Below are 14,761 nucleotides of genomic sequence, written 5' to 3' on the forward strand. Positions count from 1 at the left end.
GATCAAAACCCTAAACATGTTGTGTTTATGTATCATGGACTTAAATAAGTCTACAAGAATTTCTCAACCCCTGGAATAGAAGAACAAAGAATCTCTAATAACATATTTGTCCCCATTAGAAGTACCTCAGTCACTAACACTTTAATCTGGAAATCACCAATTAAAAAATAAAGAAAGAATGAATTGAGCATTTATACTGATTTACCTGCATGGGGAGAGTGTCACTAAAATCAAAAGCCCTGTTGAGGACAAGGTTTTCTTATAGAAGAATTCAAGATGAGAAATATAAAGAAATAGCAGCCTTCTGAACAACTATTTTACAATTTGTCATGAAACAGTTCAGCAAATTCATTAATGATGAAATGAAAAGGTGATCACAAAACTGACCAATGAACTTGGGTTTGCTCCCGTAACATTGCTAAAGTAAGACAACCAGACATTGCATGCATTTTTATGTAATACAACTTAAAGTGCATTACTGGAGTGTTAATTATTCTATAGCAAAAACTTCATGAATTGGCATCATAACAATACTGAGTTATCTTCAGTGTCACTGTTATCAAATTTTCACACTTCCTATATCTAAATATAACTGATTTTGATATTCAACTTATATCCTATGATAGTGAATAAAGGTATAATTCCTGAAAACATCTTAATATTATCTAATATCTTCAAATAATACATAATACATTAATATAATAATAAATAGTATTATATATTAATTAATATAATAAATAATATAATGTTATATATTATTTTAAGAGCATATTAAACAAAATAGCCTCCCTAGCATCATTGGGTGGTAAAGGAGGGAGTAAAATATTTCAGCTCAATAATCAGGAAGAGCAAATTGTTATAAGTCACTTATGAAGGGAAAGCCTGGGTTATCATCCAGAGGTTTAGCAGTCTCACTGTGGTACAAAACTGGAGCCACATGTTTAGACCCAGGGAAGGAAGACAAGCCAATAATTCAATCTAGCAGAAATAACCTTTAGAAATAAACGTATAGAAAACATATTTGTACTACTCAAGGACTGCTGCCCCAAAGCATTCTTCTTGAATATGTACAATCCTCAAGAAGCCTTGGGTGTCAGGCCTGTGTGGGTCTTTATTAAGTCTGAGTACCTTAGTAGATTAAATATTCAGTTACTTAGTGTGGTAGTTTGATTGAGAGTGGACCACAATAGGTTCATATGTTTGAGTGCTTAGCCTCCAGTTGGGGGAACTGTTTAGGGAGAACTAGCAGGTGTTGCCTTGTTGGAGGAGGGATGTCAGAAGCCACGCTATCCCTAGTTAGCTCTCTCTCTCTCTCTCTCTCTCTCTCTCTCTCTCTCTCTCTCTCACATCTCTTGGTCTCATGAGTGTTGTTTCGATATGTAAGCTCCCAACTATTGCTCTATCAAGTCTGCCTGCCTGCCAATGTGCTCCCCATGGACCAAGCCTCTGAAACTCTAAATGAGCCCCCAATAAACCCTTTGTTCTATTGGCTTCTTAGCTCATGGTGTCTCATTAAGGGAGTGGAAACTACCTAAGTCATTTGCGAAGGTAAGATCAAATAAGAATCAGACAGAATGAGCCTTTACAATGTAGGCAATAGAGGGGCAGCATGAAGCCAGCCATGTCAAGGGACACTTAGCTTTTCTCACCTGCTTCTTAAATAGTAGGATTCTTCCAGTGGAAGACAGGAGATGCAGAAGTGCTATAGTTGTGGCTATGGCGAGGTGTAAGCACACAGAGCCTGCTGTTTGCTCATAGTTGAGTGCATCTCTCAAGACTTCGTGTGTTGGACATCTGCTCCTCAGCATGATAGCATGGTATGGTAGATCCTAATGGGAATAAGTCCCTAAGTAATATGGGGTCATGGCCTTAGAAAAAATTGTGGAACCCCAGCCGTTCTGGCCTCCCATTTCTGTATGTGGTCTCTCTGGCACATGTTCCTACCACCATTGCTTGAAATGATGCAGCCAAGGGACCCTACCTCAAAACAGGGGACATGCACTTAGATGTAGAGCACCTCAACCCAGAGCTATGTTGGCCTCTCTTCTCTACTGACAGAAAATGAATTAATAAGGACAACTTCTGTATTACTTACAAATACGGATGCTCTATAAGAATGTTTTATCTGAGGCTTTGTTTTCTAAAATGTCTGTATCTTTGTTTCATTTTATAAAAAAAATAAAATGATAAAATAAAAATTAAGAATATTTAAGTTTACCAACATTTTTTTAAAATGTTAAAGCACATGTTAGAGAAATCTTATTTTCCCACACCCTTTCATTTTGTAGAGAGCAATAGCTCAGAAAAGTAAGTTTCCACATCACATTTGTATCCAAATATTGAGTAAATACTACACATCTTTGCCCATTCATATGTGATTCTCCATTTAAAGTACCTCACCTAACTTCCATAATTTATATCAAGTTTCCTCAAAACTCAGGCCACATGGTCCTGCCCATATAATTCTTCCCTTCACCACAAGGAATGACAGGTTTTGCCCCATGTATACACAGTAGCTTTCTTTGCTACTGAATCATAGTCACTTATGCTACATCTCCCCTGTAGGTGAACCAGGGACCACATTGGCTCTGTTCTTCTTTCTAACACATAGTATAATCACAACAGATACTGAATGCATAAACAGACCAGAATTAGCACAAGAGGAACCCTTCGGATCCACTGAGGTGGTCTGTAACCCAGTTAGGAGGTGGAGTGTCAAGAATGAACCAATAGATGGTGTTCATTCTGTTTTGCTTTTACAGTCTTATTCCAACATGTGGAAACAGGGTGATGTCCTCCAGGAAGAACAAAGGGCATGCTAGTGTATAAACACAACACATGGAAGCAGACTAGTTTGTTCAATCTACCCACCACTCCTCTACAAAAGGAAGCCATTTAGTAGCCATCCTGAGCAAGATGCCACAAGGCTTATATAATAGAAATGCTCACAAAATTTGGCCGGGTAAATGTTCTTATGCTTGTTTATTCATAACCTTGAACTTTTATAATGAAACAAATGTACAGAAATCTACACAGAATTGATGCATTAATGAACTTTGTAACCGTATGATAATTCACATAACTGCAGAGTTCACCAAACCTACATGTCAAAGACAAGATTTCTACATGGAGGCCACTGTAGGACTATGATTGACAAGTGTAGTCCTCTACTAGCAGATAGTAGAGTTCAGTCTCTGACAGCTGGAGATTGAGAACTCCTGGTAGAAGTAGTTGAGCTGAAGGAACCAAACACAACTTCAGCCAATACTAATTTGTCCTAATTGAGCTGACAGGGGAAATTCACAAAAATGTACATTTTGCAAAAATAAACAGGGCCCACGGATGCAGAAAGTATTCTCTTGTTTTTAGTTTTAAGTTTTGATGTATTGTAACTTAGTGGTTATACACATTTTTATATTCAAAGTAATTAAGTTATAAATAATAAATATAAATTCTAATACACATAACATGAAAAGGCAGCATTAAGGTGCATTTCTAGAAATAAGCACATTGTGACTATTTTATATATCCTGCCAGGCAATTCCACGCAGGCGTGAGTGGGTAATTTCCCAGTATCTCATATGCACACACATCCACTAATATCTAATTTCCTCTTAGAATAGGAATACCACTATGCTGAGAATGTTGATGGCTGTTTTGGAAGGCTACAAAACATTTTAGGGGTGGATCTTTGCTGGAAGAACTATTTATGTGACTAATTAAATATATTTCATGTCCTACAAATGCTTGAAATTTAAATTGGAATGTATATTAAATTATCATTTTAAGCAACATAAGAATATTATAAGGTCAGCTTCAATTCTATGTGTTTTCCTAAAATAACTTCCTTTCCCACATTGCTGTTTAATTGTCCCGGGAGTTTATTTTCTAAGATCTTCAATCTGGGTGGGGCGAGAGGAGGAGGAGCATGTTATCCTTTCAGCAGACGAACCTGCTCCTAGATGAGCTAGCCTCGGTGCTTGCTTTGGTTCTGATGACTCTACATTTACTCTTTCACCTTCCTTCTCTTTTTCTCCCTACTTTGTCTCCATGAAATTTCCTCATAGACAGGAGTCGACTCACAGGGCATTCAGCCCTCCCAACCGTGATTCCCCATTCTCAAGTTGGGTCTTCATAAGAATGTATCCTTAATCCCAGGGTCCTTTTGTATCCTCAGAATCTCTTTTACCAAGTAAAGTCATGCTGACTATGCTCTCTCAGACTTTCTTCCTTACTTCAGGGAAATATGTGCCCAGCTGGAATTTTAAGCATGGATTAACTCTTGGCATAATCCCTGTTTTAGGCTGAGTCTCAACTTCATTGCAGTCCATAGGATTGTAGCCATTTCTAATGCCACTGTCTTCCCCACTCCTTGATCATGTGATGTTTCAATGAGAATAGTGCGCTTGCCATACTCTCACTTAGTCATTTATTATAATCCATCAGTCAGAGATCTGCTGGTCTGACTGAGAATGCAGTGGAAAGACAGAAGGACACTGTTGTAGCAGCCTTTTGGGGTTTTATGTTACCTTGACAAAAAAAAAAAAAAAAAAAAAACTAGAGTTATTTTGGAAGAGGAAATCTTAATTAAGAAAATGCCCCCACCAGTTGGCCTGTGGGCAAATCCAGGATCCATTTTCTTAAATGGTCTTAGATACTATAAGAATGTAAAATGAGCAAGCCAAGAAGAGGTAGCCAATAAGCGACACTCTCCCTATGGCCTCTGCTTCAGTTCCTGCGTCTAGGTCCCTGCCTCAATTTCCCTAGATGACAGGCTGTAAGCTGTTAAATAAATAACATAACATAACATAACATAACATAACATAACGTAACATAACAAACAACTAACAAAAAAACCAAAAAACAAAAAACGTTTTCTCCCTAAATTGCTTTGGGTCATGGAGTTTTATCACAGTAGTAAAACCCTAAGACAAGTGGGTTATGGCAACATACTGAAATCTCTTTGAATAAATCTGAATAATGTACTTCAATAAAACTTTCTGGAGTTGTGGAATTTGTCCACATCTTCATTGTCAGAACAGAAGCCACTGGCTACATGTAGCTATTAATCACTTGAATACATGTATACTACTGAAAAAAAAAACCTGTTTTATTTTTATTTCAATTAATTCAAATTTAAATTTATAGGGCCACACACAGCAAATGGCTACCATATTAGGCAGCAGATCTAAGCAATAGAAATATAAATATTATACACTGTGGCCAAGGAAATGGAAATAAAAAGGGACATCCAAGAAATAGAACAGAGAGAGGAGACACTGCTATTTTCAAAGAGAGAAAAGAGAGGTTGCGGTAATTCAAAGGTAGTATGCTCAGCAGCATGGGGAAGCAAGTGATACTATGTCCTGAAAAGTTTGTTAGGCCATCCTGGAAATCAGAAGTTTTAACAGGTTGAGTTTCCAGTGGTCAGAAGGCCCCCTGGTAGAAACAATTAGAATTTTCAAACTGCACGGGTGGAGGTGGATCAGAGCAAGACAAATGAAATATTTTTCTTTGACACTATCTTGAGAGTCTCTTCATCTTCTATGCACCCCATTTCTAAGACTACCTTGTCCTCCCCCACATGGAGGGACCCTGATATATGGCATAATAATGAGAGTACAGAGAAATTACTATTTCACCTACTGAGTGATTAATATGAAATTAGTTACTGCAACCCTCAGTAGTGAGGAGAAGATAGAGGAAAAATTTTGTTTTGTTTTGTTTTAGCAGAGAAAAATACAAGATCCAACACTGCTTGGCACACACAGACAACTTTTTCATCTAAACTCTCTACACTCTTAGCGAGCTTAATTAATGAGAAAACTTCAAAGAATGAGGAGATGAAATACAAAACACAGATTCCAGTGTTCTACTTTATTTTAGAAAACCCAGGCTTGGAGATTTCCCTTCAGATAATACACAAGTGTAGTCCCATGTGGCAGCTAGGAGGTATTCATTTATCTACTAACTGATTTCTCTCAAGGCATCTCACTCATGAGGGAGAGGAAGAGAGGAAACTTACAGTCCCACCCTCTGACTTTCCCTGATGCCATTTTGCCTTATTTACAATGGAAATCCATCCCTATCCTTGTAGTACAGGAAACGTTCTCTGATAAACCATCTGTGCCATCCCTTGAAAAAAAAGGATAAATCTTAACATACTCCCCATTTTAGGCTGAGTCTCAAATTTCAGTGATCTTCTTTATAAAAAAATCATTCAAATAAGCATCCATGAATCTGAGACTAACTTGCATTGACAGGGGACGGGCCCTTAATAGTTAGTTGTCCTACTGTGTGATCTTCTTTTCATCTTAATTCAGAATTCCTTAAGGACTCAAACTGCCTTTTGCAAAAATATAAACCCTTCCAATTATTTATATGTCAGGTACATTTTTAGCCTAGTCAAACAGATACACAATAATGTATCCTGACATTTATTTTCGTCTGTTTTGACCCAGAGATGCTGCTTCCTTATTTTATACCACCTTCTAACTGTCTTATTTTGTTACTTTTTCTTTCTCTTGCTCAATTTCTTCACCTTTCTACTGACAAAATAAATAAATAAAAACCACAGACCTAAAATACAAATGCTAGGACAGTGTTTGTCACAAGGGAAAAAAATAAGAACTTTGAAAGATCATGGCTTCTAAAGAGTTTGACAAAGGGTTTGATGTTTAGAAAATGAAAATAGCTGCCACGTTCAAAAAACAACTGTTTTTGTTTGAAGAGACGTTGCTGGGAGACTTTCTGTTTTGTTTATAACTGATCTGGGCCTTCTATTTGTGTCTCCAGGCAAACACAGAGCTTTCACTGCTAGCCATAGCTCTCCTGTCTTTTCTGAGTCCTGGACTTCAGCTTCCAATCCATTCTTCCTTAATCATAGCTTTGGATACCTGAGTCAGGATCATCTTAATATCTCTTCCCATCCAATTTATGTCTTATGTTCTCAAGGTTAAAAGGTTCAAGGGTCTCCTGAAACCACCCACACTACCACTGTCCAATAGAACATCCTTGTGAGCTTTATATATTAGTGAAATAGTGGGATTGAAGAGAACCAAGTTAATGCTTTCTGGATAAATTCTAAGAATCCAGGTGGGTATAGAATCTACCTAAATATATTATCTGATGCATCCCCAGGGTGTCTACATATTGCCACTGCCTAGCAGTAACATTTTGTACTATCACTTAAAGATTTGGCTATGGAGTTTTGCTAGTAATGGAGTTTAATCCATTTATATGTGCCAATTCATCTCTGTCACAAGCCTATTAATTTCTTCATTATTTTACTCTGCCAAGCCCTTGTACAATGAAGCACAATGATCCCCATTTATGTAACAACAACAACAACAAAAATATTTGGAGTCTCTTATAAATTACCCTGAATTCTACTGGTTTTAGTGACCAGACTTTTTCTATATTTCTTCTTCATACTTAAATTATTTTTTGAATTTTTTTTGGAACAGTACACTGAAACTCTGGAGTACTAAAGAGTGAAGTCAAAATAAAGTATAAGACTCTGGTGGGCTCTTTCCCATGCAGCCTTGTCCCAAGAAAGACTCTCATGGTATATCTCATTTGGGGTGTACTATTGCCACAAGCACAGCTGCTTTGTAGGGAGGGACTGCTATCCTCCCAATCATCAGTAAGCATTATGTCAAAATACCTATAGCATTGCTATCAAAGTGAAGACTCTGTGACAAATAAAGGTCATGGATTTAAAATTAATCCTCTTATGCTGTTGGCATTTCAGCATGGTATGATCCTGAGGAAACAGGGAGTGACAGCTAAGTGGCTAGCAAGAGTTAACACAGATTCAGGAGACTACTTCATCAGATCAGCATAGGAAATTCACATTAGTTTATGCTGTCTTTTCTATATTTTTCAGGATTGGAGCAAAACATCAGGAGCTAAGGGAAAAGCAAGCAAGAGGCCTTGTTGATTATGCCACGGCAGTGACTGGACCAATGCACGATATGGACGATGACGAAATGGACCCCAATTATGCCAGAGTGAACCACTTTCGGGAACCATGTGCATCAGCAAATGTCTTTAGATCTCCATCTCCCCTTCGAGCTGGACCACTTGCTTACCCTCGGGATGGGCGTCCACTGTCTCCAGACCACTTAGAGGGTCTCTATGCCAAGGTCAACAAGCCATATCATCCACCAGCCCTAGCTGACAGGTAATATAACTGAGTGAAAGATGAATGCAGTTTTAATTCAGTAAGTTTCAAATCATCTCTACTGCTGAAGCAGATAAAAACATATCCATCCCTCAATCTATTAAAACCACGGTGACATGGTGCCCTAGACAAGTGTTGCACTTTGACCTACCAGTAAGGTATCAGTCATCAAAAATAAAACAATGGCCGGTTATAAGGTGACATGAATGGATGGTGACAGTACAGCACATGAGACAATAGGGAACAATTTTTGCAGGAATACAGTGGCGGAGAACTAATGAAAGCTTTGAAGGAATATTGTCTTTTGTCCTAAGATCCCTATTGTAAGACACTTATTCAAGAAGATGGCATGGAACCTGGAGATACAGAGTCAGAAAAGGGAAAATGGCTTCTGAATGGGTGTAATTGAAGTAGGACTATAGACAGCTATAGAGACAAATAAGATAGGGCAAACTAAACTGCCTAGCTATTCACTGATGAGCAGGGGAAGAAAATGGGGTAATCTTGGTCCTAGGAGTTTGATGAAGTAGAGGAAGATAGGAGGTGACCTGTAGCTTTAGCAGCAAGGGAACAAAATATTGGGAGCATCTGTCTGAAGGAAGTAAGGAACAGGATAATTCCAACCCCACCTCTTGCCAAAAGAAAAATGCCCTGTCTTGGGAAAGGCTGGTCCAAGGGAGCTTTGTAGGGAGGGACTGCGACTCCAAATGTGTGATTAGGTGACCTTGGAGTCCCACATTCCAGGAGTGGGTGGATGGACTTGGCTCCAACCTGATTGCTTCTGCTTGGAATCTGGGGAGAGGAGGTGAGGACGAAGGTGTGAGAAGCTCTCATTCTAGATGAAAGAAAAAGACTCATCCTCCCGATTTCTTAGGGTTCTGACAAGCACCCGGTCCCTAGCAGTAGCCAGCGTCTGTGTGATAGCATGATATATTGCATATGTTTACCGTTTACACATTTCCCCAGCTGGGTGATATTATGCACTTTCAATTAGGTTGGGGAGAGGAAGGGAAATCATGGCATTTTTATGCAGACTGTAAAGTGGAGCTTCACAAGACTGATTACCTTTCAGAGCCTTTCCAATAACCAAGTGGGAAGCGAGGAGCAATTTTTAATCCTTACTGTCAAGCTTCCAGGTTGATAATATTAAAGAAAGATGGTCAAGTTTTTCGTTAGGACAAAATGAAAATATAAATTCCTATGACTGTGTGATATGGCCATCATAAGTAAATTGCTAATTCCAAGGATTGATTAAGAGTTGGCCTTTTTCTCTCCAGCCTTCACATAGGGTTGAATTTTATCATGTAAATAATAATACTATACTTGAGTCTATTCTAGGCTAAAGCATAGTCAATCTTCCTTTCTCTAAGTCAGAAAGGGCTTTATAGCAATACTCTTAGCATATGTCTGATCGAACACCAGCACCCAAGACTATATTTCTCAGACCTTCCCAAGCTGGTATGTCCCAGTGTTAATTCCATGGGAATAAATGTGAACTATTCTGCAAAAAGAAATTTGTAGCAAACCCACAAGCTGAGTTAAACCACAGAAACAGGCTTTCTTTTTCCTGTGCCCTTTTATTTCCTGGTGTGTTAATATGTATTCTTGATCTCCAAGAATACTAGACAACCAGAACTCGTCATGCCTAAAAGATTTGTCACCCAAAGTTTATTTTACCCATATTTTTTAAGCCCTAGGATTGTTCTAATTCCTATCTCTGTAACAAAATCCAGGAAATTAACAACTCAAGAAGAAGAAATCTTTAAGTCTGTACAGTTTTCCAGGTCTCAGTCCAAGCCATCTATAGCTGCTCAGCCCAGCTGTTTCTGCTCCACATCATGACGGGGAGAATGTATTTGGGGAGAACTACTCATCCAATGACAGCAGAAAGCATAGAAGGTCACATGGAAAGGACCAGGGACATCATTAACCCTTCAAAACCATGCCCTTTGGCTAATATTGATTGTGAAATTGACAGGGTCTCAAATCTGGGCATATCTATGAGGAAGCTTCTACATTGGGTTATCATCATGAAGTAGGCATCAAGTATTTCATGGGCCAGAATTCCATACTGAATAAAAAGGGAGGCAAGCTGAACAATAGAATTTCTCTCAGCTTGCTTCCTGATAATGAGACTGCTGCTTCAATTTCTGCCGTCATGATGTCTCCATCATAATAGACTGCACCCTCAAACTGTGAGCCAAAATAACTCTCACCTACTTAAGTTGCTTTTTGTCAGGTATTTGGTCACAGAGAGGGGAAGAATAGCAAATGCTCCCCTCAGACACTTACTTCCTCAGACTTGACTTTACTTTTGAGTAGCTATGACCTTATCAACAGATGAACCCACTGACAAAGTTGCCATCTCTCTGTGGCCCTAGCTATAAACACAGCTGTACTGGGACCAAGCCTTCAATACTGAATCAATAGAGGGAATTTTTAGATCTAAACCGTGACATACATATATATGGTATTTTAAGTTAATTTTACCCATGTAGGTAGACCAGGAAAGAAATCTCGTTGGATAATGTTAAAGACAGCCACTATAAAATGCTGCCAAAAAATTATTTATTTACTGCCCAGCTCACATATCTTTTGCCTCCTTGTGTTAATAAATGCTCCAAATCTGCCTTCTGCGAGTTTTAGACAGCTGTTAAATTTTTAGATAACAGATCAAAGAGTAACTCTTTTTACCCAGAATTGTCTTGATTCTGCTCTTATCTTTAATTATATTTAAAGACTGCACTGTTCCTTTTCCTTAAAGTCTTAAAGCAAGCAATTTTTGCCTTGATGCACAGTAAACACTAGATAATGATAGCTATTATCATCATGGTTACTGCTATGACCACTTGTACTCTTCTGTATCTGTGAAATTCTGGACATTCTGAGTTCTAAACCTACCATATTTTAAAGTGAAGGGCATATCACTTATCTAGTCATCTGATCAAGCTGTCTTCATTCAGTAAGCATTTATTTGGCATCTACTATATTATATATACTCTAGAAAGTTCTAGGGAAGATGGGAGGGTGATCCTGACATGTTCATAAGGATTAGAGGAATTCCTTTTCTAATCAATAGAAACCCACGACATGTGGAAACGGAGAATTGTAATACTCTGTAATTAGAAGTGAAAGCTTCTTTCCCTTGTTTAGGCTACACCTAAAAGGCCTCCTAAAGCAGGTGAGAGTGGAGCTGGCTCTGGAAGGCTCCTTAAACATTGATTAGGTACAATAAGATACCTCTTTTCCCTTACAAAATAGTTATGTAAGAAGGTCAAGTTGCTAGAAAGAGCATGCATTTGAGGAAGTTGAGAAATACCCAGAATATGCATGTAAGCAGGAAGGAAAGTGGCAGGAAGTGAGACTGCACGGCACACTGGAGTCACTGTGTCACATCTCATGTTGATACTTAATTGGCTGATAGTAACTGATGACAAGTGTCCTGCAGCTGTCCAATGTGGGCTCCAGAAATCTGAGTGATGACATATGTGCAGTGGAGACTGATATATGTCAAGATCCTGTAGCCGGTATCATAACGGTGTCCACAGAGATGGAGAGACTAAAGCCTGTCAAGAAACTGTAGCCACTAAAAGGTCATTGGTAACTTAGAGAGGATAGAGTCAGTGACTTATAAGGAGCAGAGGAGAACTGATAATAGGAATTGCTTTGGTGGTAAGAATGTAGAGAGTGAGCCTAGAGGTAATGAGAGGGTTATTGGATGGGAAAGACTGTGTCTTTGAAGTCACATCTAAAATGGTGATTCCAAACTAACAATGTCCCCTTATAACAATGTTGTAGAAAATAAGCTCAGAGAATGTGAGTAACTTGCCCAATATTGGGACATCATTCTAGACCTCTCTATACCTTTCTTTCCCCTAACCCAACCTGTTACATAGACGCACTTTCTTCCTTCTTGTACAGTATGCAGGTAAGGTGGCTTAGCTTGGGGTCTTAACACATATTAATGGCATGTTAAACCATGACTTCTGGTGTGGGGGCTGATCTGGGTCCAATTCTCTTCCACTACACAGCCTTCAGAAAAAATAACTTTCCCAAAATGCCATGCTGCATCTTCATGCAAGCAATGCAACAAATACTTATGGAGCATCTGCCAAGGGCCAGGACTGGTAGTCAGTCCTAAGTTCAGTAGGGAATGAGAGAAAATGGTATATCCCCCTCATCAGGGGTTGCTATACATTATGAGATATGTAGAAGACAGTGGTTGGTACGTGGTAGTTACTGTAGCGGAACTGTTGGGTTAGTGGTTGGGGTGAAACATAGGTGAAGGTCAAAGTGAGAGGAAGTGTGGCAGGTGAGGGCAGGGCTTTGTAAACTCCACCCACAACTCTTTCCCACCCAAGATTTTTATGCAACCCCAAAGTATGTAAGTAATAATAATAAAATACTTGCTAGTAATGTGCTATAAATTAATTTATTTTAAGACGATTCTTTACGTGTAATATTACCAGGCATTATAAATGGAAGCAGATTTGCATGCTAATGGGATGTATGCTTGTTTATTTTACATAAAGATTTAAATCTTGGCTGAATATTTGATACTGTAGGACATAAAGCATCTTCCATGTTTTTCAGAGTTGATCAATACTTTGATTTTATAATTGTCAATGCTGAGAATACCACTTCACATAAATGCATAATATAAAATGACAGAAGTATGCTTAGGGCCCCTTTCAAAACCGTTGGAAATTCTGTGCTCATCACAGGCTAGAATTCATGTAATGATTTTTTTTTTCAGTGAAATTCAAGTCAGCAACTCTAACATCAATTTTTCAAATCAAACATTCTAACAAAGTCTGGTTGAAAGATACATGAATTTGATATTTGCATACTGAGAACTGAGGATAGGAAAACAATAGAAGTTTTAGTTTCCAATAGTCACAGAGGTACAGTAAAAATATTAAACTCTTTAACATACAGTAGTCTCAAATCTGAGCCAAGGTGTCATGGTCATTGTACATGATGCATGCAGGGTAAAGTGTTTATGTTATGTGTTCTGGGCCTAGGCTGCAGTGAAGGTTAGGATACTTCAAGGGAGACTGCTACCAAAAAATACCATAAATCAATTATGTGGCCATGGTGCATCCAGAGACCTTATATTGTTGGCAATTTTTTGCAACCCTTATATTCATTTATGACCTCTTCTGTGGTTGTAATTCACAGTTTAAGAAATTGGTCATTAGACAGACCAGAAAGAAAGGAGTCAATAGCCAGAGATAAAACAGGAAGGCTCAAGAGCAAACGTGAGGGAGGATGACCGAGCCTTGGTCACCAGGGTAAGGCATTCAAACTCATCAGGAGAGAGATTAAGGGGCAGCTGTAGGAGGAAGAGCTGGTTGAGGATTTGTATTTAAGGTGTGGTCCTGAAATCCCACAAATTGGTCAATGAAGAGCATCCTCACCTCTCTACAAGATGGAGGCTTAATGCCATGATGTCTCAAATGCTGTGATGGTTAAAAACAATTTACCTTTTAATTATACAAATAATATATAATTATTATATATAGTAATACTGTTATATATAATAATATAATACCTGGTATATATATATATATATACATATATATATATATATACATACCAGGGTACAGAAGGTATGGCACATTGCCCTAGGATCACTGGGCAATCATTTCTTGAGGATAAACTCTTCCAGCTATTTTAGTCCTGGTTTGTAATCTACATCTATAGCTCTTTGGGTGTCTGTTCCCTGGATACACTCAAGCCTATTGACTTTATGATCACTGTGTTAATCATGGTGTGCACAAGTGGACACTATCTTCCAGATGCATCAGAAGCCAAAGGATTTTGTATTCCTTGGCCTTAATCTTTTATTCCTTTTATATTTATTAATGTGACCTAAACCGTTTGTCAATTTCTAGCTTATGTTATACTTTTTATCTAAAGCTGCTATGCTTTCTTTTTTATTAGATATTTTCTTCATTTACATTTCAAATGCTATCCCATTTCCTAGTTTCCTCTCCAAAAATCTCCTCTACCCTCCCCCTGCTCCCCAACCCACCCACTCCTGCTTCCTGGCCCTGGCATTTCCTTATACTAGGGTATAGAATCTTCACAAGACCAAGGGCCTCTCCTCCCATTGATGGCCAACTAGGACAAACTCTGCTACATATGCAGCTAGAGACATGCGCTCTGGGAGTCCTGGTTAGTTCATATTGCTGTGACTCCTATAAGGCTGCAGACCCCTTCAGCTTCTATGCTTTCTTGTTAGTGTCATTTTTATACTGTTATAATAAACAATATGGTAAGAGTTTTCTTCGGCTTCCATCTAGAAGGGACGTCAAGGCAGGAATCCACGCAGAAACTTGAAAATAAGAACTGAAAACAAAGGCCATGGAAGAATCTGATTACCAGCTTGCTCTTCCTGTTTTACTTAGCCTGCTCTCCTGTACAACCCAGGACCATGTGCCCAGTGCAGACCTGCCCACAGTGGGCTGGGGTCTTCCACATCAGTCATCAGTAATGACAGTAGCCCCACAGACTCACCAATAGGCCAATGCTGTGAAAGTTTTTTGTCAATTAAGTTCCCCTCTTCTCACT

General features: G+C 38.6%; 1 protein-coding gene across 2 annotated transcripts in view; it reads left to right on the forward strand.

The window, feature by feature from the left end:
- Nucleotides 1-14,761, forward strand: part of Pard3b (par-3 family cell polarity regulator beta) — a 1,032,172-nt gene that overhangs the window by 867,252 nt on the left and 150,159 nt on the right. For both annotated transcript variants that reach the window (XM_021162850.3, XM_085837816.1), the window contains one exon: nt 7,889-8,185. In XM_021162850.3, the coding sequence (XP_021018509.1) occupies nt 7,889-8,185 (297 nt within the window). The remainder of the gene's footprint in view (nt 1-7,888; nt 8,186-14,761) is intronic.

Source organism: Mus caroli, unplaced genomic scaffold (genome assembly GCF_978045245.1).
Source record: "Mus caroli unplaced genomic scaffold, Mus_caroli_1 scaffold_1, whole genome shotgun sequence".
Classification (NCBI taxonomy): Eukaryota; Metazoa; Chordata; class Mammalia; order Rodentia; family Muridae; genus Mus; species Mus caroli.